The 23,809-nt window shown below is 39.4% G+C and overlaps 1 protein-coding gene and 1 long non-coding RNA gene across 3 annotated transcripts in view; one reads left to right on the top strand and one right to left on the bottom strand.

Annotated features, from left to right (window-relative positions):
- Positions 1-4,342, bottom strand: part of LOC128904934 (uncharacterized) — a 10,127-nt gene extending 5,785 nt beyond the window's left edge. The window contains exons 1-2 of the long non-coding RNA XR_008464680.1: positions 3,926-4,342; positions 2,161-2,279 (exon numbers count right to left, since the gene is read on the bottom strand). This is a non-coding gene — a long non-coding RNA (uncharacterized LOC128904934). The remainder of the gene's footprint in view (positions 1-2,160; positions 2,280-3,925) is intronic.
- EBAG9 (estrogen receptor binding site associated antigen 9) lies at positions 4,290-23,809 on the top strand. 2 transcript variants are annotated; one of them, XM_054190002.1, is made up of 8 exons: positions 4,290-4,431; positions 11,297-11,472; positions 12,215-12,312; positions 15,696-15,774; positions 15,980-16,138; positions 17,362-17,469; positions 18,186-18,277; positions 23,476-23,809. In XM_054190002.1, the coding sequence occupies exons 3-8, from the start codon at positions 12,230-12,232 to the stop codon at positions 23,594-23,596; spliced, it is 642 nt and encodes a 213-aa protein (XP_054045977.1). In that variant the 5' UTR covers positions 4,290-4,431; positions 11,297-11,472; positions 12,215-12,229; the 3' UTR covers positions 23,597-23,809. The 2 variants fall into 2 exon arrangements, with proteins under 2 accessions (XP_054045977.1, XP_054045978.1); XM_054190003.1 differs by lacking the exon at positions 11,297-11,472.

Here is a 23,809-nt window from a genome sequence, read left to right as displayed (position 1 = left end):
CTCAAGTATTTACAAGATTTGCATCCAAGTCCTAAGACTATGCCTAGGGTCCCTCTTCTAATAACTTGAACTTAGTGCATATAATTCTTTTTTCCTTAATAAGAAACACAAGAAAAGCTGTACATGTAAGTCAAGCAAAATTACTTAACGGCTACATACTACAGGATGGAAAGGAAGATTTTCTATTTAGTAATAAAGTGATTAATTAGTTGTATAAAGAATAGGTCCCATTATACTCTCCCTAATTTGCAGTTGAGGAACATGAGGAATATAAGGAATACAGAGCATAAGCTTGCTTCCCATATAAAAAAGCTAGGGATTTTTTTTCCTGGCAATTGTAATACTATTTTCTAGTTTAGTTTATGCACCTGTTTTATCTATTAAAATCAGTAATGACTGCGAGCCAATAAGGATCATAATCATCTATAATACATTTTAAGTGGAGTTTACGCACCAATATCCCCATTTGCTGTCTAACAGCTGCTCAACAGCAACCAAATGGCAGTTACAGAAGTTCTTAAGTATTGTAACTGTAGATGCACAGTTAAGTCTATTCACAGTCTTGTCTCTGTATATGCTGTAGCTGCCCTGTTGTCTGCAGCTAAAGATATGCAGAGGCATCCAGCTGTCACCTTTCCCACCTTTGGGAAAGAGAAAATATGGGTTGGTCACCTCCTTCCCGACCTTCCAAAATGTAATCCCTCACTTTAAATCTCCTGCCTCCTGGGAGAATGGCCTTATTAACAAGCTACAGTCTTTTCTATCATGAGTCATGGGGGGCAGCAGAATTCCAATACTTCTGTTCACTTGCGCTACCATGAAAAAATACTAATTGAGAGAGCAAAAGGAAGCCTGGCTCTGTAGCCTCTTGGTTAGCTCACTCGCCTGGCAGGGACAGAGAAAACTGGGTTCCGGTACCTACTCCCAGCATCGATTCTGTATATTAACCCGTCATCATTAAATACAGAAACATCCTAGGAAGAAGGAGCTGATGCCATCAACAGGGAGAAGTACCCAGGACATTTCTCAGCATCAGGCTGAAGTCACACATTCTTTATTCCCTCTAAGTTCTTTACAGCACTGAACAAACCAACCAGCCTCGTTGAACCTGAGGTGGGTATTCCTCTAGGCTGACTGGGGACTCTGCCCCTAGAAGGTCCCCTCAGCTGACCAGGCTCCAGCGTGAAGGTCAGTGCCTTGCAGAGAGATGCTAAAGGAGACAGAACCCCTGGATCATTCTCAGGAGACCAACGAGAACTGCCCAGTCCAGCAGAAGGTCAAACCTCTGCAGTCTGCTCGGAGCTCAGGGAGACCTGGGCAGTCACTGCTGCTCTTTGGGTATGTGCTTTTTCACAGTTTCGAATATGATTTTTTATATATTATATGCTTGTAAAAAGTCAGTTTGTTGAATTTTCCTCCAAAGGCCTCTCACCAAGATCACCAGTCTGGAAATTTCCTCTACAAGGCATATCAAGCCTTAATGTGCATGAGGGAAGGAATTTAAGGTATGCTGGCAGAGGCAGCGGAGAGTGGAGCTTCAACTTTTAGAGAGAAAAGAGGCTTTCATGGCTACTTGACTGCTTACTTGGGAAAGGGGTCAGATTTTCATACACGCTAGGATATACATTTGCCTAAACTTAGGCAAACTCTTTGGACAATATTTAGATTTTATCAAAAATAGGTGCTCAGGCATACTACAAAGGAATAGAAATGTATCTAATGATGGAACTGGCCCTTTTCATCTAGAGTTTCAAGAGAGTTAACAATGAAATTTCAAAGAACAGAATGTGAATTTGTAGGAGCAGTATAGAAATTTACTTCTGAATTTTATAGTAAAAACCTGCAATTTTTCTGTGGTCGAAACTATAAAAACTCTACTTTGACAAGAATCAAACACTTGGCGAGGGTAATATCTCTTCTGGAAATGTAAAATTTGAGTTACTGCACAATTCAACAGGACTGCAACTGAGGAAAGGTACCCTTAGATAAAAACAGCTATTCGTAGCTTTAACAAATGACTGAACAGTGAGAGAGCACACAAGTAAATGAATCACATATACTGTAGAAAGGAGAATTCATATTGAAAGAGAGACTGTATCCCTTTTATAGACAGAATGAAGTTATTAAATAGAAACATGAATGTATCAGGATGGCATCTACCCAGTGGCTGCAGAACAATCAACCATGAAGTGATGGAAACTGCTTTAGATGTAAAGAAGTGACACTAGCAAACTTGAAAATTGTCAGGTGATGTGATTGATATGTTTAATCCTTAATATCTGTAAAAGAAAAGAAAAGCATTACTTTAAAAAAAATGTACTTCCCTAACAAACTTTATTAGTTTACTGTAGCACTACTACATTTGCTGTGGCAATGAAATATCTAAAATTTAAGATCTCTTTGGGAAAACTAACTGATCCAAAGGAATCCAAGTTAAAAACTTAAGCTCTAGGCGTTAGTGACATTTTTGAACGAAAAAGTATTTATGCCTGCAAGCATTTCATTTAGAAATTATGTTTATTTTATTCCTAAATTTGAAGTTGCATAATTATGTTTTTATGAAGACAGTTATTCTTCATTAGCAGTCTGCCAGTTTCCAGGATTTTTTTCCCATTAATGCAACAGCCACACAAAGGTCTCTTGTGCATCTACGGGGAGAGTGTGGGTGAGCCACTCTGGCAGTTTTTATATTAAGTGTGGGTGTTTATATGCGTATTTTAAAATATTTCATTCCAACTGAAGCATATTCCCTCTTCAGTATATAGACTGTAATGCCAAATCTGAATGTGTGTTCTCAAAGGAAATGTCAGTGGCTATCTTCATAACCTGACCTCTCCCAGTGTGCCACGCTCACAGTTTTGCTTTTATGTGTGAACACAAATGAAGATTATTTGCCAGTTTCTGCTTTAGACAGAAAGCTATATTGAAAGATATAACTTTGCTACACAAATGTTTTTGAAATGGTGCTTAAAATTAAAACCACCATTACATATAGTGAGTTTCTCCTACTGTATGCAGGTTCTGCAGGCATAAGGGTGTCAGTCCCCACCTAAGCAACACCACAGGAGTGCTGCCCTTTAGCTTGGCCACAGCTGTGCCCTGACTCGCTACAGACTGTATTGATCCTGCACCATTAGACTGGCTCACTGGCTTGTCTTTGGGTCTGCCTCATCACCAGAAACCCGCCTGACAGTCTGGACTCTGAGCTGCCCCCAGCCTGCCCTGCTCAGGTCCTGGCTGGCGAGGCCCCTGCCCTGCTGCCAGCCATATCATACTTGGCACCTTGTCCCTTTGGGGCCTGCGTTCTGATGAGGGGTCGGGGAAACACAGTTACAGTGTCTGTCAGGCCATGGGAAGAGGGAATGAAGGAACACTACATGACACCAGTGCCTCCACACAAGAACCATCCGCCTAGCATCCAGCCCCTCACTACCTGAACCTACGGTACAGAACACAGCAGCTGGCAGGTTAGCTCTAGGGGCAGGGAGTCTTTAAAGGGAGGTATTTCAAGGGAGCAGAAAGAACTGGATGGTATGATTTGGAGTTGAAGGGACTTTATCAATGCCTTCTTAGAAGTTGACTAGGCCTCCCAGTGAGAAGGGGACAAAGCTTCCCTTTACCTCATCTGCCGAATGTAACGCAACTGGAGGCCTACACAGAGCTCTGGAAAATCTGACATTAGACTACCCAACATCTTCCTCCTTCCTTATTCTGCACATCAGCAGTGAATGAATACACTGTACCCAGAAGCCTGCCAGTTAACATGCACAAGCACTTTTTGAAGCATCTGTGCGAACGAAATGAGACACTGGCAAGCCCCGCTGCCAGCAGCGGCTACACCCCGTCAGAAGCTACTTCAGCGAATTTTTTTTTTTAGTAGCTTCCAAATTCACAGCTCAGCATCTAGCCAACCACACGGGAATACCTTTACAACCACATACGCAGCACCCTGGTAGCTTTAAAGACCAACGCTTTTTTATCGCAGTTCTCCAAAGTGACAAAGACCTCGCTCAAAGCCCCGCCGCGGGCCAGGCGGCCTTCACCAGGGTGGGTGTGGGCTGCGGGAGGGAAGGAGGGCGGGCCAGAGCGGAGGCTAGTGGCGGGGCAGCCGGTGCTGCCTGCCGAGCACTGTCCCCGCACGGAGGCCACGTCGCCGCGTCCCGCCCGGCCGCCGCCTCAGTCACCGTTGGCCCAGCGACCGTTGGCCCAGCCGTCGGGAGCAGCGGTTGGCAGCGCGAGGGGAAGAGGCGCGGCCGGAAGGGGCGGGCCCGTCTCCCGGGTGACAGGAGGCCGAGATGGCGGCGCGGGAGGTGGCGGCGGCGGCGATGCGCGCCCGGCTTTGAATGAGGGGCGGCCGGCGACGGGCGGCGGCTGCGGGAGCGGCCGCCTCGGCCCCTGGCGCCCTCCTGACAGCCCTCCCACTCGGGGCAGGTGAGCGAGGGGGGGCCGCTTCCTTCGCCGCCCGGTGTCCGCTTCCGCCTCGGCTAGGCAGGGGGCCCGGCCTCGGCGCCTTCCCGCCGCGGGGCAGGCCCTGGCGGCTCTCCCTTGGTAACGCCCCCGCCCTGCTTCCTCTCCGTGCTCGAGACGCCCCGGGGCGGTGTGGCCGCCTGTGTACCTGCGCCCCGCTGGCTCTCGCCCAGCGGCGGGCCTGCACGACCGTCCCCGGGGAGCGAGAGGCCTCGCCCCGTGTCCCTGCCCGGCTGGTCCGGGCCCGTTCTGTGGCGGGGGGCGTGGGGGGCTGGAAGTCTCATGGGCTGGGTAAAACAAAGTGAGTGACGAGTAGATAGCGTTTGGGGACTGGTAGGTTTGGCACCCTGTGGAAAAGAAGGGGTGGGGGGAGCACGTCCTGTCAGAGCTGGGGGGGATGTTTAAGCTTTTTTTTGATGTTTCTAGGGGCTCTGTGGGACCACACTGCATGGGGTTACCTAGTCTGAAATTTTTCTTTGTTCATGCTGACTGATAAATTGCATAAAAGTTAAAGTTGCTTAGTACACCCTTAAAGACTTAGGAATCTCTTAACAAGTCACAGAAAACTTAAGTGCTACCATCTGGCTTCAGTGCTGTCTCTAATAATGCTTGAGCCTGGGTTGTTATGTAGGATGGTGGGGCCCTGTCTCATGGTCATGAATTCACAATATAACTGCCTCAGCTGCACAACTAATGAAAAATAGTACAGCTTCCTGCATTATAGTCCTGAATACTCTAGAAATACGGATGTGCCCTGTAGAGATTTCTTTGGGCCATCTTGCACAGCATGTCTTGTAGTGTATCTTGATTTTTAAATAGCTGGTGCTTGTCGAGACGGCAGATGTTGCAAGATGGTTTTGTGGTAGTAACAGTGAGAGTGTGTTAATTTGTTGTCTCTGGCTTTCCATGCAGGTACAGATAACTTAACTTAAGTCCAGGATGACTAATAAGGACTGGAACAGAACTGAGGTCTCTTAAACTCTGGTTCTGTGTTTGAGAACTTCTCCAGTGTTGCCAAGTCAGTTACATGAATTAATACATTATGACAAAGACTTCTTGCAAATGTGAATGAAATGGTAGTGTAGTATCGTGGGATTGCATGACTTCAGTCTTTAAGTTCTGTATGCTTGTTTTCGGAAGGCAGTAGCATATATAGATAAGGAATTGTCAAAGAACGACTGATTAGTCAGTGGCTGTACACTTTCTATTTTTAAGTAACATTGCCTTGAAAAATAGAACTTATTCTAATTTGGAACAGAAAGTTTCAAGAGTTCACATTATTGACAAAATTGGAACTATATTCAGTTTCTTGGAGAGTAAGAGGTGAGGTGGTATTACTATAGAAGTTTTATGGCTCTAGGAGTAGCACATTTTAAAAAAACTTGAAACTCCATGTGTCGTGTAACGGAGTGTTGGGTGTCTAGGAATAACTTAGGAATCACCAGTGTGCACCAATTTTTACTTCCTTTAGTTAGAAAGACAAATATTCCTTCTTGAATTTTGATGTCTTCTGCAGCTCCTGATATTCTTGAAATCTTTTCCTGGATTTGAGCACCTTGTATGACTTAGCTTACTCCCATAAATCATAGGCAGAGTAGTCTTCTCTCCCAGCTACCTCACAACTGCCTAGTTAGCGTGCTTGCACTGGAAGTTGGAGCGTTAGTGTTGTGACACTACATTGCCTCTTATGGATATCCCCCAGCCACCTGCCTATAGTTAGATAGGGGAGATACCTCCTAGTCTTTGGATTCCGCTCCTCTCTCTAATTCTGTGGTAGCATGGCTTTGAGGTTCAGTCATGCTGCCATTTAATCTATCCATTTATCAAACAGTAAGTTTTTCCTCCTCCCTCAGTGTTTCCAATATTATGTTTCTATATAATGTGATTTTAAAAAACAACCAACTGAAAAAGCCCACAGAAATCAACCAGGAAGAGGGGAGTGGAACCTTCTCATTAGGCTGCAGAACCATGGTTGCTGTCTTTGAAATGCATGAGATGCTGGTTGTGTCTTTCAGTACCTAACTGAACGCTCTTGCTAAATCATTATATTGCCTTTTTAAAAAAACCAGAATGTCTTTGTACGTCTTGTATAAATGTTGGAGGAGAGTTTCTGTGCTTGAAAATAAACAGGGTTTTTAGTTCTATCTACTAATCTTTGTAAGATTCCATCTGCCTATAAACCTACTTGGGCATCTTCAGATTGATGTGGCCACTCTACTTTTGTAAAATTTTGTACAAAATTAACAAAATCCTGTCCTTGCCACTGAAACTTTGCACTAACTGTATAGACTTTCTAGGTTTTTATCAGCTGTTCTAGTGAAGCCATAATGGTTCGGTGGTGCTTTTGTGGAGATTTGGTGCTGACACATTTTCACGGATGGAATGATGCACTTCACTTGTAGAGAGAAGCAGTGATACATTTATTGATATAAACCAGGGATTTAACAAAGTTTGATGGTAAATCCGACAGTGTTTTAACAAGATTCGATGGCAAGGCACACTTGGCTATTTACTGCATAGAGGACAGGCTCAGACAGAACTGCCTGGGAGACTGTCCCGTTGAGTGAAGGTTCAGAAAGGACTCCCTTGCTTTCTAAACTCCTCTACAGAGAGGACTCCAGGTGCGGCTGGATCCCGTCCTAGGCCCAGACTTGGTCAACAGTTTGTCTAATGGATTATATATGTGCAATCAATCCTTCATATCACTTAACTAAGATTTCAAAGTTTAGCATGCTATTAGTCAATTAACCAGGATCTGTTGTGGCAAGGAATCTCTGAATCTCAAGAAGTAACTTTGAGTAGGTGTCCTGCTGCTGTGCAGAAGGGCTCTTGGGCAGTTCACTATCTATGGGGGTAAGGTGATTGACTTATAGTCATATTTGCATATTGACCGCAGTACCAGAATTGCTCAAGTTACCCCTTGGCTATTGTGTTGTTATCTGTCTCCCTGAAGCCACATTGAGACCCAGATGGTGCCACCATGACTAGATGCACCCATTATGGCCACTGCAGGTGGGTATCACTTGGGCAGAGTTATGGGAGATAAAGGTCAGGTTGGTGCCTGGGGAGGAGGAGCACACCATCACACACGTGTAAGCACTCAAGGCTATGGTAGTCTTTTGTACTAGGGAATGGACTCCTCATTTTGCTTTGGGTGAGGCTTTTTTTGGGGCTGCTCATGTAGATGTGTATTTGGTGGGGAACCTTTCAGTTTCAGGCAAGTTATTTATAGTCTTGATTTTGATGCCATCCTTTGACTATTTAGCTGTCTGTCTTTAGTATAAGTTAAAGTCACTGTTTCCAAGATGTCTTCATATATTCATTCCAGAGTCACGGATGAGCTGATGTGAAAGAAAAAGTAATCAATTCACAAAGCACTGGTAATTCAAGGCAGAAAATCAATTTTGAAGATGATATCATCTAAAGAAAACTACACAGTACAAATCAGTCAGTATTGTAGAGGAACAAAGGAGAGCAGGATAGGTGCTCTATAATATTAAGTGTTTTGACATCTTTTTCACTGACAGTAGGAGATGAGTTCACCAGAAGAAACCAAGTCTCTAAAGCATTTTTAGAGTCACAAAGTGACTTTGCTTGTGTGTGCGATTAGGTATGAAAGTGGAAGTGCTCCTCCAGATGACATGTTCATTGTACAGTGATGGCCAGTGGGAGTCTCGCTTATCGCACTATAGTTGACTAACTCGTCTGGACTGTGTGTGCTGTGAATGATTTGCTGGCTAGTGTCAGTGAAGTTAGAGATGCCAGGAGTTCTAAGGAGACCACTGCTGCAAGCTGAAAACAATGTAAAAATGTTTCAGTTCAATAAACTTCTCAATTTTTCCCTCCCTTCACTGTATTTCTTTATGGATCCATAAAATGTTTTCAGGGATAAGTAGCATCATTCTTCTGACTTGTCTCTAATGTGTTTAACATCTTGCTGCTGCTGTGCTTTAATCCTTTCTGTGCTCATCTTCCATGTGAGCAGCTGCTGTGACTTTATACTAATACAAGGCAGTACGAGCTATGCCAGTTAAACTCCAGCTAAATTTGGCATCTGTTACAAAATCGTTGTATCAACTGCTAGAATTAAATTAATTAGGATTCATGTCCTGATTTATTTGCTTATTTATATCTGTTATGTAACTTAAAGGTTCAGTTGACAGTAAGTCTGATAAATGTAATGCATCAGAAGCAATTTCAATAATGGGAGAAGGAAAGCTCCATCCCATTTTACAAATGGGCAGCTGAGGCATGAGGCGTGATATGCACAAGGCTGTATTAGGCTGACAGACAACTTTATCAGATTTTCTGAATTCTAGTCCAGTGTTTCACCTTTCCCTCCGTTAAGAAATGTTCTGGGATTCTTGCTGGAGCGCTACCACTTTGTATTATGCCTCTGTGCCGTCCTGCATCATAGTTGGCTGCTGATATAATTGCAGTTGCTTTTGGGATTGATTATCAAGGAACGGCTTAAGAGAATAAAAGGAAGAAAGAAGGTTATGGCCCTGCCATTTAGCATTACACTGTTCGGTATTTTTTCCAGTTCATGAGATAAGGAGGATACATGGCTAGGCTTCTTTCCAGTGTTTGAGAAAGATGGACAAGAAAAGAAAGAACACTTTGTTTCATGTAACAAGTTTAGTGTAACGGTATCAGGCAAATTAAGTTTGCAGCGAACTTAGGAAATATTAAAGTTTCGTGTACGTTTTTATTCATACAACTGCTTCAGAATATAAAATTATTTCCCTTTGAGAAAATTAATCAGTTAACTTAGAAAAAAAAACCAAACAAACATAACCTCCCCTCTCCCAAAGGGCACCAAACAAAACTCAAAACCTTTAACTTACCTTTAACTTTTCATTTTGATAGTGCTGTCCTTTGGGCAGCCATGCAAATGCTCCAAGTGCTGTTTGAGACACTAGGGAGAATGCTTGACTTGTCCTAATCTTTAGCCAATAATTGGTTCAAGGTTCTATTTTAAATAGCTTTTAGCATATTGCTAAAATTAATGCATATATATACTGTTTCATATCCCAATTAGCAGTATAAAAACTAGATACACTGATGAAAGTACTTTTTAAAGGTGGGTGATTGATAATATTACTATGGTTAGCTGATAGCGTGTTGTTGCCAAAACTCTGGTTGTGCCTCTGACAATTTGTAGTGTACAGAGCTCAACTTAATTGGGAAGACTACAGTCAAAGCTCAGAGAAGGGCCAGGCAAAACAGTACTTACTGTCTTGAAGGGCCTCGCGCTGCCATAGTTGAAGTGAAATGCAGCTCTACCACAAATACGTGATTGTGTGTGTGTGTCTCTGTTGTCATAACTGTGAAATCTTTGCATGACACACAGAAAATGGAGAGGGACAAGTTATCTGATTGTTATAGGGAATGACGATAGTTATTGAACCTGCCAACCAGGCACACTGGTGATATTTGAAGTGTAGTCACTCATGTATAAGAATGACCTGGGGAAAAATGGATTAACTTCTGGTGGCTAACTCGTCAGCAGTGGACCTCACAAGCTTGCAAGCCAGACTTCTTGTGGAATCTGTTTTTTCAGCTGTTTAACTTTATATTGAGAAGTCAATACGGTATACAATTCGATATATTAAAAAAAATGGAGATGCGTTGAAAAAATGAGGTTATATATATGTACACACACACACATATATATATGTAACTGACACACTTGAAAGTTGTTTTGGTTTTAGTTTTGCACTTAGGTAGTAAACTTCCCAGTCCTTTGAACTTAGGCACAAATAATACTGAGTCTGCAGACGTTTTTGAGTAATGGTTGCCTCCTAAAACAACCTGTTCAATCAATAGTTTGGGTTTTTTTTAATTTAGCATATGTCTGGACTGTCCAGTGTGGCAGTTAGGTGGGCTAAATAATGGGGAAAATGGCTTTACTCTTTCTAACATTGAGTACTTTGCTACTCCTGTCCTCCAAGCCGATAGAAGAGTGAATTCTCATAGAGAAGAGTGGAGTGAGCTTTTATACAAGCTTCCTTTCAGAAAAGGTGTACCTTTAGTCTCATTTCAGCAGGTCACCTGCTCTTCATACCTCAAATCCCAGGTAGATGGCTTCTAGCTGCCTCTTTTAAAAGTAACACTTTCTTCCACCAATTCAGTGTTAATTTGCAATAATTTCTACCTTTAGAATAGAGAACTGTATCTAGTTACTGTCCACTGTTTTTTCACTAATTTCCACTGTTTCTGAATCATTCAAATTCTTGACTGATGGATTCTCCTGTCACCTAGATATTGTCAAAATTGCTTATTCCGGAAGGTAAGGAAATGCTTGAGCACAATACAAGAGGATAGCTCTAGCTGTAAAACAAAAAGCTAAATGTGATGGATGGTGTCTGCCATTCTTGCTTCTTTGTGGGGAAGTTTGATTGTTTCCTAGTCCCATTAGTTGAAGAACCCATTTAATACCCAGTCTTGTAGAAGGTTCTCTACATTTTTAAGTCACCCATGAAATGAGATTAAGTCTAGTGTTGAAGTAGAGATGAAATGTGTCCTGTGAGGCCTTTTTCCTGAGCTATAGCTTGGTACTGTGGTCTGTAATTTGGGGGTTACTTACTGACTTAACCCTTCCATTTTATAGTCAAAGGTCTTGTTTGCTTAGTAGCCACCCTGTAAGATTTCTCAGTATCAGAAATTACTGATCTGGACTGTATGTGAAGCAGTATTTCCAGTACTATATTACTACAGTGTTTAATACTAGTTACATTATGTAGCAAATGAGCACCAATAAAAAAAATAAATCTAAGCTCCATGAAGCTCACAAATCCCATTATGTACTTTTTAATAAAATCCTCAGGGCAGTATTGGAGCAACCTACCTAATGATCCACCTTCCTGACTCTACCTAACTTAAAGCCTGGAATATAAAAAGTGATTTAAATGCCATAGCATATTTGAAATCAAGCTGTCCTTCCATGGAATACTCATTGCCTGAGGAAAATGTCACAGGGCTGCCTTCTCTTCTCAACAGGAGGTATGTTAAACTTGCAACAGAAAATGTTGTTACAAGTGTAGATGTAGATAATGAAAACCTATTTGTGAAGCCTAACCTCTTATTCTTTACTCTGGAATTTTCACCTGTAGAAAAGAGAAAAGGGATTATTCTCAGTCTATTTGAGGGGATCTGTTGGAATAACATGGTATACTGAGTATAAATTCTCTAGATTATCAGTTGACACAGAGGCTTTCTTTGTTGATGATTTTTCAGTGACATTGGTTCTAAAATAAACAATGTTTGTTCTCATCATACGCTTCCATCAAAATGGAAACTAAATTTAAATGGCCAATTTTGGGTTTTGACTTAATGACTAAATTTATAATTTGTATATGCAAGACTTGCTCAAGCAAGTGCAAGCTTCTTACTGATGATTATTCTGTTCTTGCATTGCTAGTGTGCAGTGCCATTGCTAGTGTCTAAACCAGATCAGCTCTACAGTCACTGCAATTGATTGCCCACACTTCCCCTTTAAAAGTAACTGTACCTATGATTATGTTCTGTTTCTTTAAAGGCTGCATACATTAGATACTTGTATTATTTACATCATTGAAATGTCCTGATAGTAGGCAGGTAGTGTCTTTGCGCCAGGTACCTCCTTTCTTTCCTTGCATTAATATAGTTCCACAGAATGCTCCTTGCTTATCAGCAGCTAAGGAATTGACTTGAAGAACTATGTAAAGATGTATAATCCTCTACATCTAACTCTTTTCTTTTGCAGGAAGGGTTTCTCACCATGGCCATAACACAGTTTCGACTCTTTAAAATCTGTACTTGCCTGGCAGCAGTGCTTTCTTTCATTAAAAAGTTAATATGCAGGTAAACATGTCTTATTTAATTTGGTTACCTTTTCTTTTTTAATTACAGATGCTTGCACTTCTTTCCTTTTCGAAACACCCACCCATCACTTTTTCCATTTCTGATTTTACAATCAAGACATAAAAACTAAGGCAAATTCATTCTTTGATCTGTATATTCCTTCAGAGCTCAAAAGTTGTGAGTGTATATTGTGATATGATAGCTCTAATAAGGAGTGTTTTCTAAACAACTATGACAGACTTTTAAAATTGACTTTTAAAACTATCTTGTGTCAAACTTTAAGAGAAATTGTTCTCCGCATTTTCTAGAAGTACTTGACAAGTGATATTTTGTTTTTTAAGAAGTTAACAGCAGCATCCACCCAGTCATCGCTCAGTAGGCTTTCATTATAAATGTAAGTTACTCTTATCCTGCTTTGTCAAAGAAACAGTTGTCTGAGACTTCAGATTCTTCTGCCTATTGAAGAGTCTTTCAAAAGTTTTGGGAACAGTGATTAAAGTTCAAGGGAACTGCTTTTTCTTTTTTTTTTTTTAATGAACATGACTTTTTTTTTTGCTTACTCTTGTAAGTCATAGCCAGTGTTCTTCTGAGTTGTAGACCCATGAATGCAGCGGTGTAGTACCTAGAAGCATTCAAAAAAACCCTCAAGAGTTAGGGCCGTATAACAGTCAAGTTCAATAGTACAGTAGCAGAGTACCTGAGGTAGATCTCAGCACTGTGCTGTCATGTGAACTACTGTTGCTTCTTGCCACTCTTGCAGAATGTTGTTCTACGTAAACAAATAACAGTCTGGAAAAATATATTCCTCTTTTGTGTATGATGACTGCTACTTTGCCAGTGAGGTTAAAGCATATGCGGAATATGTGGTAGACATAACTGTTTATTTTGCGTTCATCTACTTATTCCAAGAATAAGAGGAAGCTCTCAACTGGTTGGTAAATTCACTGCACGTCTAGTGGAAGCTTTAAAAAGATACATTTTAATGCTGCATACAACTATATAGATGTCAACCTCAGTTCTGTGATTTGAATCCCAAATAAAATTAGGAATACCTGCTGTTCAAGTTCTAAAAGAAGTCAAAACACTGAATTGATGATAGCTTCTATGTTATGTGGACCCTTAATCTCTCCAAGTGTTAAGATAGCTTTTATAAGCAGGTAATTGTTTAGTAGGTGTAATGACAGTATTTTCCTCCGTTTTTCAACTTTTGAATGAACTAAATCCTTGAACAGCTGAGGAACTGCTTGGGAGCAAAAAGTAAGAGAACTCTTCTTCTGTGAGTAACAATTAGTTGAAAGAATAAAAACTTAATCTTTCACAAAAGCAAGTCAGTGGATCAAATTAGTTCAATCCATTAACTACAGATGTTTCCCTTGTTTAATGTCAGCTGCAAAGCATAGCTTGATAAATTTTGTTTTGCATAAATTTTGTAATGCATCCCTGCATATGAGTATGCCTGATAAGTAGCAAATGTGATTTAATTAAATGTGCATTTTAATTCAATAGATATGAGCTAGTACTTATTTGGATTATATAGTTTACATTAATTTTTCATTTAAACAACAACCTGTAGAGATCATGCATCTTTCTAGTCAGTGTAAAGCCTGCATTTAATACTAGTCATCTCTTTAGTTAAAACTTTTTTTGATAAACAACAGCCTGCTTGAATCCACTGTTTCCAGGAAATATAAGGTGTAAGTATAAAAAGAGATGAAATTTCATTATGTTTAAAATCTTTAGTTATGTTCTCCATCTGAGAAATTTGGATGCTGCTAATTATTAAGGAGAAACAAACCCAAGAATTCTTGAGGCATTTGGCATTCAGAGCGGTGATTAATATCTGTCTAATGATGGTTGTGAAGCAATCATTCCTATAAGCATCTTGTTCCCTTTGTAGAAGAAGAAGCACAGATATGTAGCCTTCCTCAGTGCTGCCCTGTGTAGCATATTCTTTCCCATGTTGTATGATAGAAGCTGTTTCACATTTCCCCTCGTTAGCGTAACCATTTTGGCTAGATGAATGTTTGTTGTAAGCAACTTGCTGGAGTCTTCTAGATCATATAAATAGGGAAATATATCTAATTGCAGAAGTGATGGCTTAGAATAGTATTAAAGATATGTATGTTGTACAGGTCTGAAGGAGGATGTTTCCAAGCTTGGGTTTCCTTTAGAGACATCAACTAAATCCAGTCAGCCAAGAATCAGAAGCGTCTAATGTGTTTGAGGGAACCGTGTTTTCACTTTACCCCTAAACTATGTTGCTTTTCAGCTTAAAGGAATAGTTTCTAAAGGGGCTAGAGTTAATTATATAAAGGTTGAAAATTTGATGATAGCACCTGATCATTCCTAAGGAAGAATCTATAGGGCTTAAAGTACGAAAAATATATCTAATCACTCACCAGTATGCAGCAGAGGTGGTATTACAAGCAATTGACCTATTCTGAGTTGATGGTAGAATGTTCTATAATAGTAAAACTAAGGGATACAAACTCCAAATTGTAGTTTCCCAGCTCTTATTCTCATCGGTAGTAATAAATGAAACTTAACTTTTCCAAGCTGCATAAGGTCAATTACATGACTGTCTTGCTGTAGGAGCTTACGCTCCTTGGGAAAAACATGCATGTGAGCCTGAATTTCATTCTCTTGTGTTGAAAAGTGTTAAAATATAGTAAATTTCAGCTAAAAATATTTTAATTATTATTGTGATCTTTGAACGCTGTCATTAAGTAACTATCTAGGTGGTTTACTTGCAATGCATTAGCGCTTGCTTTCAGTTAAAATTATTTGATGTGGTTGCTGAAATGCTTTCATTGAAACAGCATTCCTGAAGTAAGTAGAAGCATGTATTGAACAGAAGCTGTTGACTTGCAAAGTCTTATACTACCTCTGTTTAGACTTTGAGGGGAAAAAGTGCTTTAGAGTGGCTTTCAAATCAAGCAGCTCAGAAAGCAATTAGTTAGACACAGCTTAACACCTAAGTCAAGTAGAAGGATTTCACAGTTTACAGTAGAAATGCTGAACAAATGCAGATCGACAGCGTTTGCCTCATAAGCACTGACAATGTAAAATTCTGACTATATGCAAATAACTGAGTTAATTTGTCCATTTTCATATTTCTTAGAATTGCTTCTCCTCTATTTCCCCTGCAGTTTGAAAAGTAAATTGCACTTTGAAATTCTTATGAACACTGCTTTAAATTAATGATGAAATTCCTTTGTTTAGGAGACCTTTAGTGACGGTAGTTAATACTAAGATAGGTTAAGGCCTGAATGTTTTATCCATGACTATTTTCAGTAGTGCCGTTCTCAGACTTCCTTTTTGTTTTTTTTAAACTTAGTGCTCATGTTTTCAGAGCTTGGAGGAATCCTACATTTTTCTTTCAGGTCTGGAAGAGGGCGAAAATTAAGTGGAGACCAAATAACTTTGCCAACCACAGTGGATTATTCATCTGTTCCTAAACAGGTAATTGATTAAGTGGTAGGTGACTTAACAGATAATCACTTAAGAGAGTAATTATATCAGAGCTACAACAGGATTAGTATATATTTTAGAAAGATATAATATTATCATATATGCTATATAATATTAAGTATATATCTTAGCAAGATATAAAAAGACGAGTTCTTCTTGCACATAGTATTAACTTGGGCCGTATACTTCTCTTCAGCCTGAAGTAGAAGACTGGTCTTCATGGGATGAAGATGCACCTACCAGTGTGAAAATTGAAGGTGGCAATGGCAATGTGGCTGCTCAGCAAAATCCTCTGGAACAAATGGAACCTGATTATTTCAAAGATATGACACCAACTATAAGAAAGACTCAAAAAGTAAGTATTGCACTTTCATTATACTTACAGTATACTTACAGAGGATTTTCCTTGCTTTAAAATATGCTGTAAGTAAATTGGCAACTAATAGAAGGTGCTGATAGTAAAATTATGCTGTTCTATTGAAGTGAAAATAGGTGCTGATGTGTAGTCTAAAATGTTCAGTTAAAACTACTGACTCTTTGAGATCTTAACGAATGTGATGCTAGTTCATGTTTACATCTTTAAGCTTAATGTTATTGGAAATTTAGGAATAATTTCATAGTCTGAAGGCTCCGTGAAGTATAATGTAAGAACCCTCAAGTGACTTTAACTCTGAAAATGGAACCACTGCACTAAGATACTTGTGCTCATACCTTTCCGTTATTTGAACAGAGACGTTCCCTGTCCTGATCTTCTGAAGTCTGAGGTAGCAGCACTGCTGTTTCAGAAAACAATGGTTACTTGTTTCACTAAGTTACATTGGGGAGGCTGGAATTAGGGAGCTGATATTTTAAAATAATAGCTTGCACTTCAAATATCCATTATTATTATTATTATTTATTATGGATACAAGACAGTAGGGCATATCCACAAGCGCATCAACACCATAAATAAATGCTGCTCAGACTTCTGGTAATTGCAAGTTTTGCTTCTGTGTGGAAATCTTCCAGCTGGGTACTTACAGGGCTTTCACTCAATTGGAAAACCCTTTTTACAACAAAGGCAGTCAAGTACTGGAACAGGTTACCACAGAGGTTGTGCAGGCTCCATCTCTGGAAGTTTTCAAGACCCAAGTGGATAAGCCCCAAGTACCTTCATCAGCCTCAGAGCTGACAGTACTTTGAGGAGGAGATTGGATTACAGACCTCCTGAGGCCTCTTCCAACCTGAATCTTGCTGTGATGTTATGAACTGGAGATGATACTGGGGTCGGTTTTCTGTACATTCAGGATCTGCAGTATTCATTGGACTAGATTCTTCTAAGGATTTTGATTTTTCAAAATCTAGGGGGCAGAGGGAGGACTGGGGAGACGTAGATTTCTTTGTATTTGATGACGGATTTTGCCTAATAGAATGGGCTTCAGGTTCAGAACAAAACTCGAGAAGAGTCTGTGCTGTTTGAATACACGGTGCGGTGGTGTGTAGTTGTACCTTCACAGTCATAGAGTTGTATGATCGCCAAGGAATCTGTGCACTGCTTTGGCTTACCACTTCTTGTTCCTTTTTTTTGAATATTTTCAGATAGTTATTAAAAAACGAGAGCCTTTAAATTTTGGGATTCCAGAGGGAAACACAGGATTCTCTAGCAGATTAGCAGCTACACAAGATATTCCTTTTATTCACCAATCTGTAAGTATGTTCTAAATATTGATCTTGTATTTGACAGTTAAATGACTGTTCTGTAGGAGAAGGAATAGTCTGACTAAGGTCTGCATAGTGGGGAGCAAGAGGAATAGTTGTGAAATAATGTGAATTGTTTAAAATTGAGTATTTGGTTCAAAGCAATGAAGTAGTTAATCTAATTTTAATGAATTTATTCTACTGAGAAACTTAACAGATCAGTGATAAAAAGGTAAGAAGCTTCCAAATAGTTGTGTACTTGCAAATCTTCTAAAGCAATGGACTATGCTTTTTTTTTTTTTGATTCCACACAGTAAGCTCCTAACAAAAGAATAGAAGGTTTGTTTTTTGTCGTTTGTTTTTGTTTGGTTTTTTTTGTTGTTGTTATTGGACACACAAAGATGTGGATGTACATGTTGGTTTATCCGTGCAACTTCCAGAAATGTTTTACACTATCTACTCATTTCATCTGCTCAGTCTTCTCCTTCCTGAAAATGCACTCCAGTACTTCCTTCCCTCCTTTGTTACCCACCAATAGAATCCAAAAAAACATCCAACAATTAGCTGGAAAAAGTCAGTATTAGAGCAAAGGAAAACATAGACAATAAGCTGAGAAGTACTGTCATATCTCAAATATTTCTGGAAGTCTGAAGCATCAAGGTTAAAAATAAATGTGTTTTATCCAATTTTTCCATGTGCTTGGAGCTTCTCTTCTTTTGTTTCAGCCTGAACTGGGAGACTTGGATACTTGGCAAGAAAATACTAATGCCTGGGAAGAAGAGGAAGATGCTGCCTGGCAGGCAGAAGAAGTTCTTAGGTAACTGAAAATAATGTAACACCATGTAAACCTTTTACATGTAAAAGAATCAAATACAGATTTGTTTGTTGTGACACCTTTCTGATAAGTGCTAAGAATTGTTTAACAATTCTTAAGACAAATGATTTTTAAGGTCTAATCTGTATGTAGCTGGTACTTGGCAGAATATGTTTTGAATCTAATCAGTTTAGTAGATGAGATACTAGGGTAAACACGAGAATCACTGGAACATTGGAACAACACATTAATCTCCCACACCCCCAAAAAAACCCCAACAATGCCCCCCCCAACCCCAGCAATTTATTATGTACAAATAACATGTTTCAACTTGGTTAAGTAAAATGCTTAAGTAAGGATGTCCTTAAAAAAATGATCATAACCGCGTGCTGTAAAGTGAAAATAGTTCAGGGTAGAAGGTGTTCTTGGAATCCCTGTAGGAGCTATGCTTTTCTAGCTAACTTACATTCAAGCCTTATCAGCTAGTTTAGTTAATATCAGCATCTTGCAAAAAGTTAGTGTGAATACTTTTCTCTCTTAATAACACGTGGAAGGAGGATGAAGGGTGAAGAGATGCAGACTGAGTTTAACTTAATCATGTGCAATGATTTGATTGGCAGTGACTTATGTTAACCTGCTTCAAGGTTTTATCAAACTTTAATTGCTTGCTACATCACCAAATAATCTGCCTCAGGTGGCTCCAGCTTCTTAAACTGCTCTCATTCTACTCAAAATCACAAATACATGGCTTCAGTGGGACAATAGTGATAATATGAAATAAGGACATTATATATTCAAAAACCATTCTGGAAGCGTGAATCTTTAAAGGAAAATAAGGTATTTTTGCAAAAAAAAAAAGGATTCTGGTGAACAGTTTGTAATATTTGGGAAAATTTACTTTTTTCAACCAGCGGAATAAGATAAGAGGTAAGTCAGCAGCACACCTTTGATGCATTAATGATAGATTATAAATTCAACCAATTCTAATTCTGTTAGTCTTGCTCTGTAGTGGCTTAACATGTGAAATTAGGGTTGTAATGCAAATATTTTTGTAAATTCAATCAGATACCTCTATGTGCACCTTCTGGTCAATATCTTGGGGTTTTTTTTAAGTTCAGTACTGAACTGTTTCAGGTCTTGTCTTTCACTGATGTATCACAGAAGTACAACCTTTGTGATACGAATGATATGCCTTTGGGCTGTTTTTGTTCCAAGGATAGTAGCTTTTCCCATAAAGAATATCAATAGGCTCAGTGAGATCTTTAATCTCTGAAGTGCAGTCTCCTGAGACTTAATTTATGATACACCAAAGAAAATGAAAGGCAATGAAAAACACTGCTTTTTTTGAACTGAGAAACAAAACGACTATTTTTGTGAACTGCAGAGGCTGCATCATACTTTACTTAACCCTTGCCACGTTCCATTATGGATGTTTTTAGGACTATGAAAAGAAGTACTTAAACTTTCTGAAGCGGGGACTTGTTTTATACAAATTAGCTACTAAAAATAATCGGGTGTGTGCATATGCCAGTTTATTTCTGGAGTGTAAAATTTGTGTAGCAGATATTCCCAGGATGGTCAAAGGTATGTTGTCTGCCAATTGTCAGGTTCGTGCTCTAGAATACTTAGTAAGAGAGATTGCTTGATCTCTTATGTGGCGATAGCACTGTGGTTTTCCCACAAGCTCTGTTTTTTGAAGTGTCATCTTATTTGATTGAAGCTGATTTCAACCTGACATCTTTACTATTGAAAGGCTTTACCTCAAGTGGTTAATCTTCATAGAATTCCTCCCTGGCCCCACTAAAAAGTATCAAACTTGTTTTAAAAGGGATGTGTATGTACCCAAATATTTCAAGTAAATAGAAAGAACATGATCAGAACTGTAACTGTATTAATATCACTTGGCCAGCTATGAAGGGCCACCTCAGTACAACTGATGATTGTGTAAGCTGTATCCCAGCTGTGTGAAGTAAAATCTTTGTTTTATTCATGACGCATCGAATTACAATGTTTTTCTGTAATGCTGGAAAGTGCTGGCTGATTTTTAGCAAGATTGATAGAAAATACCTTCTGGGTTTACAGTAGACATCAGTATTGTAATTAACATCTGACATTTAACATAAGTATAGTACTTGACAGACCTGGTCTGTTTTCAACAGACTGTAATAAGGAGGTGATCTGGAGCGTCTTCTTAATGCTAGAAGACTGCATCTTGGTCTACAGAATGATCTGAAGATTTCAGACAGCGAAATGGGGGACAAAGTCCCCCTAACCCTTCAGAGTGTTAATGCTGACTGTATTCCAGCAGTGTTTATTGAGAATGAAATGAGTGTGCAGAAAAAGTAAGGCTCTCCCTTAGCTAGCTGTGTCTGGGTACCTGTTGGTGCTCAGGTAGTATTCAGAAGTATGTTAGACTGGAATAATCTTTGTGTAGTAATGGCGTGCTGATCAAACATGCAAAAATGGGCTGTGGCCTGCCAAACAACAGAGAAGACTGTTATCCTGTGGTGTCTCTGATGACTTAATGCAGAACAGTAGAAATAAGCATGTATAAGCAGCCAACTGCTTCCTGGGATCAAAGCATGCTGAAAAACGCTGCTGAGGGGTAGGCTACTAGTGCCTGAGGAGTTCTGTAGTCTGTTTTTTGTTTTGTCTTTTGTTTCCCCCCCCCCCCCGCTCCCCAGCAGGTCCTGGGCTGGGAGGCGCTGAAATTTTCCAGTCAGTGATGGATCCGGTGTAGTGGATAGTGAACTGGATTTTCAGTTAATTGAAGTTAGTTAGAACTTGGTTTCTTCTGTGCATTGTAGATACCTATCTGCACCTTTAGACTTCTAATACGAATGAAGCTTTTTTACCAGTAGGAACGGTTAAGCTAAGTGCTGGTGCAATTTTAGCTGTGTTGAAGTAAAAGACCAAATGGTATGAAATCTTTCTTATTACAGTTATTCAGAAGGTATGTAGTAAATAAAAACACACTGGAATAAGAATGTCTGCCAGCAGTGTTCTGACTATAATTTGTGTTCTGTTAACCAATGAGAGAAGTTTTGGTTTCTCTGGACATAGCTTGTGTTAGGATTGCAAAGCAAGGTTGACATCAGGAATTAATACTTTCCTGGTTTAAACAACTGATACCATTCTATCCAAACTTGGCTGAACTCCTTGTTTTGGAACCCAGAAAAAGTGAGTCAGATATGGCTGCAGTTCATCATAGGCTTTTCCTTTATTGAGAAATGAAACCTTTCTGAGCCTGAAAGGTAGTAACTTTGTGTTGAACACATGGAGGAAGTTTGGAATAGAGAACAATGTTTTGAATAATGATCAAATAAAATAGCAGTGGAAAGGTATCACTTTGTGGTAAGCTACTTGGTTATATTTTTTTGGTGTCTTCAGTTCCTCTATCAGGTTATACTCCAGTGAGAAGACCTTCGCATAACTGAAGTCCAGTAAAATTACTCAGCCGGTAGAGGGCATGGAAACCACTTCTCTCTGCAGAGGAGTTCTGTGTGGTGCAGTTTACAGGGGGAAAAGAAACATGATCTGCTGTGACTTCTCACTTTAGAATTGCAAATGAATAGCAGCATTGTTTAATACCTCATGTGGCTTTTTGGAACTCCGTTGGCTCTACATGTTGTCTGCTGTACATATAGCTTCTCCCTTCTGTGTCAGAGGTGTGGGGAATATAAGAAAATCTGCTACTGTAAAGTGGTAAATATTATTACACTCCATATGCTAGACTGACAGCACTGTCAACTATACGGCTTTCTGTTGGAATGTAGAATAGCAGGTCATGATCTCAAAAAAAAAAAAAAAAAAAAAAAAAAAGTTTGGGCTTCTATTAATTTGGGAGGTAGATCCTGATGTGAATGACTAATTTCATTCTTCCGTGACAGACAGCAGAGCAGCTTAATAGAGTATCAGAAAACTTCTAGCCATTAATAATAAATCAGGGGAAACAATGAAGGTATTAAATAAGTGCGGTCCTTCTGTCCAATACAAAGATAATATGTAGTCTTTGTATCTCCAGTATTTCTAAGTTTTGTGTGTGCAGTTTGCCCACAGCTGGAATCTACCAGAGAATGTTGCTTCAGGTGGTGATAGTTTTTAATTCTGTATGTTTCACACACTTTAGTGGATGTGCACAGATAACTTAGATACGTTGAAAGTTAATAAGCAATTTTTTATTCTTACTGAATCCATGTTAAATTTCACCTTTTCAAGTTAATGAAGCTTCATTTTTATTTTTGAAGTCCTCTTGCAAGCAACTTAGCAAACTTTTCATATCTAATACACTGAATTCAAAGCAGGAGTCACCACCTCATACCATTCTATTACTACTGATGTGATACAGGAAAGCTGCAATGTGCCACTTGGAGTATGGATCCAGTTGTTGCCCCTGTGCCATGTGGTGATGTGTTCTAGCTGAACTGGGGGAATAAAATGAGTGGGGTTTTGTGTCGGTTTATTTCCTGTGCTCTAGTCAGCTATGTATTTGTTGAAATTGGAAACCTCTTTCTGTTGACAGATTCTTTGAGCTAGCGGATAGTGATGTCTGGGGTTTTATAGCAGTGATAAGAAATAATGGTAAAAGGATACATAACTGAAGACTTTTAAATTACTTTTTTATTTCTTTATAAGCTATTGTTTATATTTTTACTGAACAGTAGGGTACAGCACAGATCCTGAATATGTGAAAGGGAGTATTAAAAGTTATCTCATCTGATCACAAGGAAAAATGTCTGTGGTACTTGCATTACAAAGAGAATAACTGCTGATGATGTGAAAATGGGGACACAAGTCAGTGTTCTAGGCAAGTAGAACTGTTTTGGTCTGAATTTGAAAAGACAGGTAAACTTGTGACTCAGACCACTAGATAGAGGTTTTTTTGTTTTTTGGTTTTTTTTCCTAAATAGCTCTAGGCCTTATAACTGTCACACACTCTCACTGATTTACTTTAGATCTTTGAGAATTGAGTGGCTTTTAGATTGTAAAATAATTGAAAAAAATAATACTGCCTAAGACTAGATTAATCTGGAAAAAGGACTTAGCACAACAAAAGAGTAACTGTTCTGAGCCTAACTACAGTAGACTGAAGCTCTGTTGTTATTAGCTATGATAACCTATTTATTGACAGGAATTTAAGGTATGACCATGCTGAAAATGGATTCCTTTTATTTAGCAATTTATGTTTTCTTTAATTGTAGACAACAGAAGATAGCAGAAAGGGAAAAAAGAGCAGCAGAACAACAACGGAAGAAAATGGAGAAAGAGGCCCAAAGGCTAATGAAAAAGGAACAAAACAAAATTGGTGTAAAACTGTCCTAACAGAAACCAGGCATCAGTGGTGGTGCCAGTGAAAAAGAGAATTTCTTCTCTACAACATGCATATTGGTATTGATTTAAGTATTTCTAGGACTTCAACACACTGCTTGGTTTCAATGCATTCTTCAGGTCATCTTGGAAGCCAGGATTCTCCCAAAATATCTTGAACTACTAGTACGTGGTTCTTAAAGGAGAAGGAAAAAAAAAAAAAACAAA

Source organism: Rissa tridactyla, chromosome 2, assembly GCF_028500815.1.
Source record: "Rissa tridactyla isolate bRisTri1 chromosome 2, bRisTri1.patW.cur.20221130, whole genome shotgun sequence".
Taxonomy (NCBI): Eukaryota; Metazoa; Chordata; class Aves; order Charadriiformes; family Laridae; genus Rissa; species Rissa tridactyla.
This window is presented reverse-complemented; position numbering and strand designations above follow the sequence as displayed.

What these genes read in the sequence shown, in the direction of transcription:
- EBAG9 (XM_054190003.1), top strand. Translation starts at nt 12,230, where the DNA reads ATGGCCATAACACAGTTTCGACTCTTTAAAATCTGTACTTGCCTGGCA. An exon ending in ATTCATCTGTTCCTAAACAG is followed by an intron (nt 15,775 to 15,979) that starts GTAATTGATTAA and finishes ACTTCTCTTCAG; the next exon opens with CCTGAAGTAGAAGACTGGTC. An exon ending in CTATAAGAAAGACTCAAAAA is followed by an intron (nt 16,139 to 17,361) that starts GTAAGTATTGCA and finishes GAATATTTTCAG; the next exon opens with ATAGTTATTAAAAAACGAGA.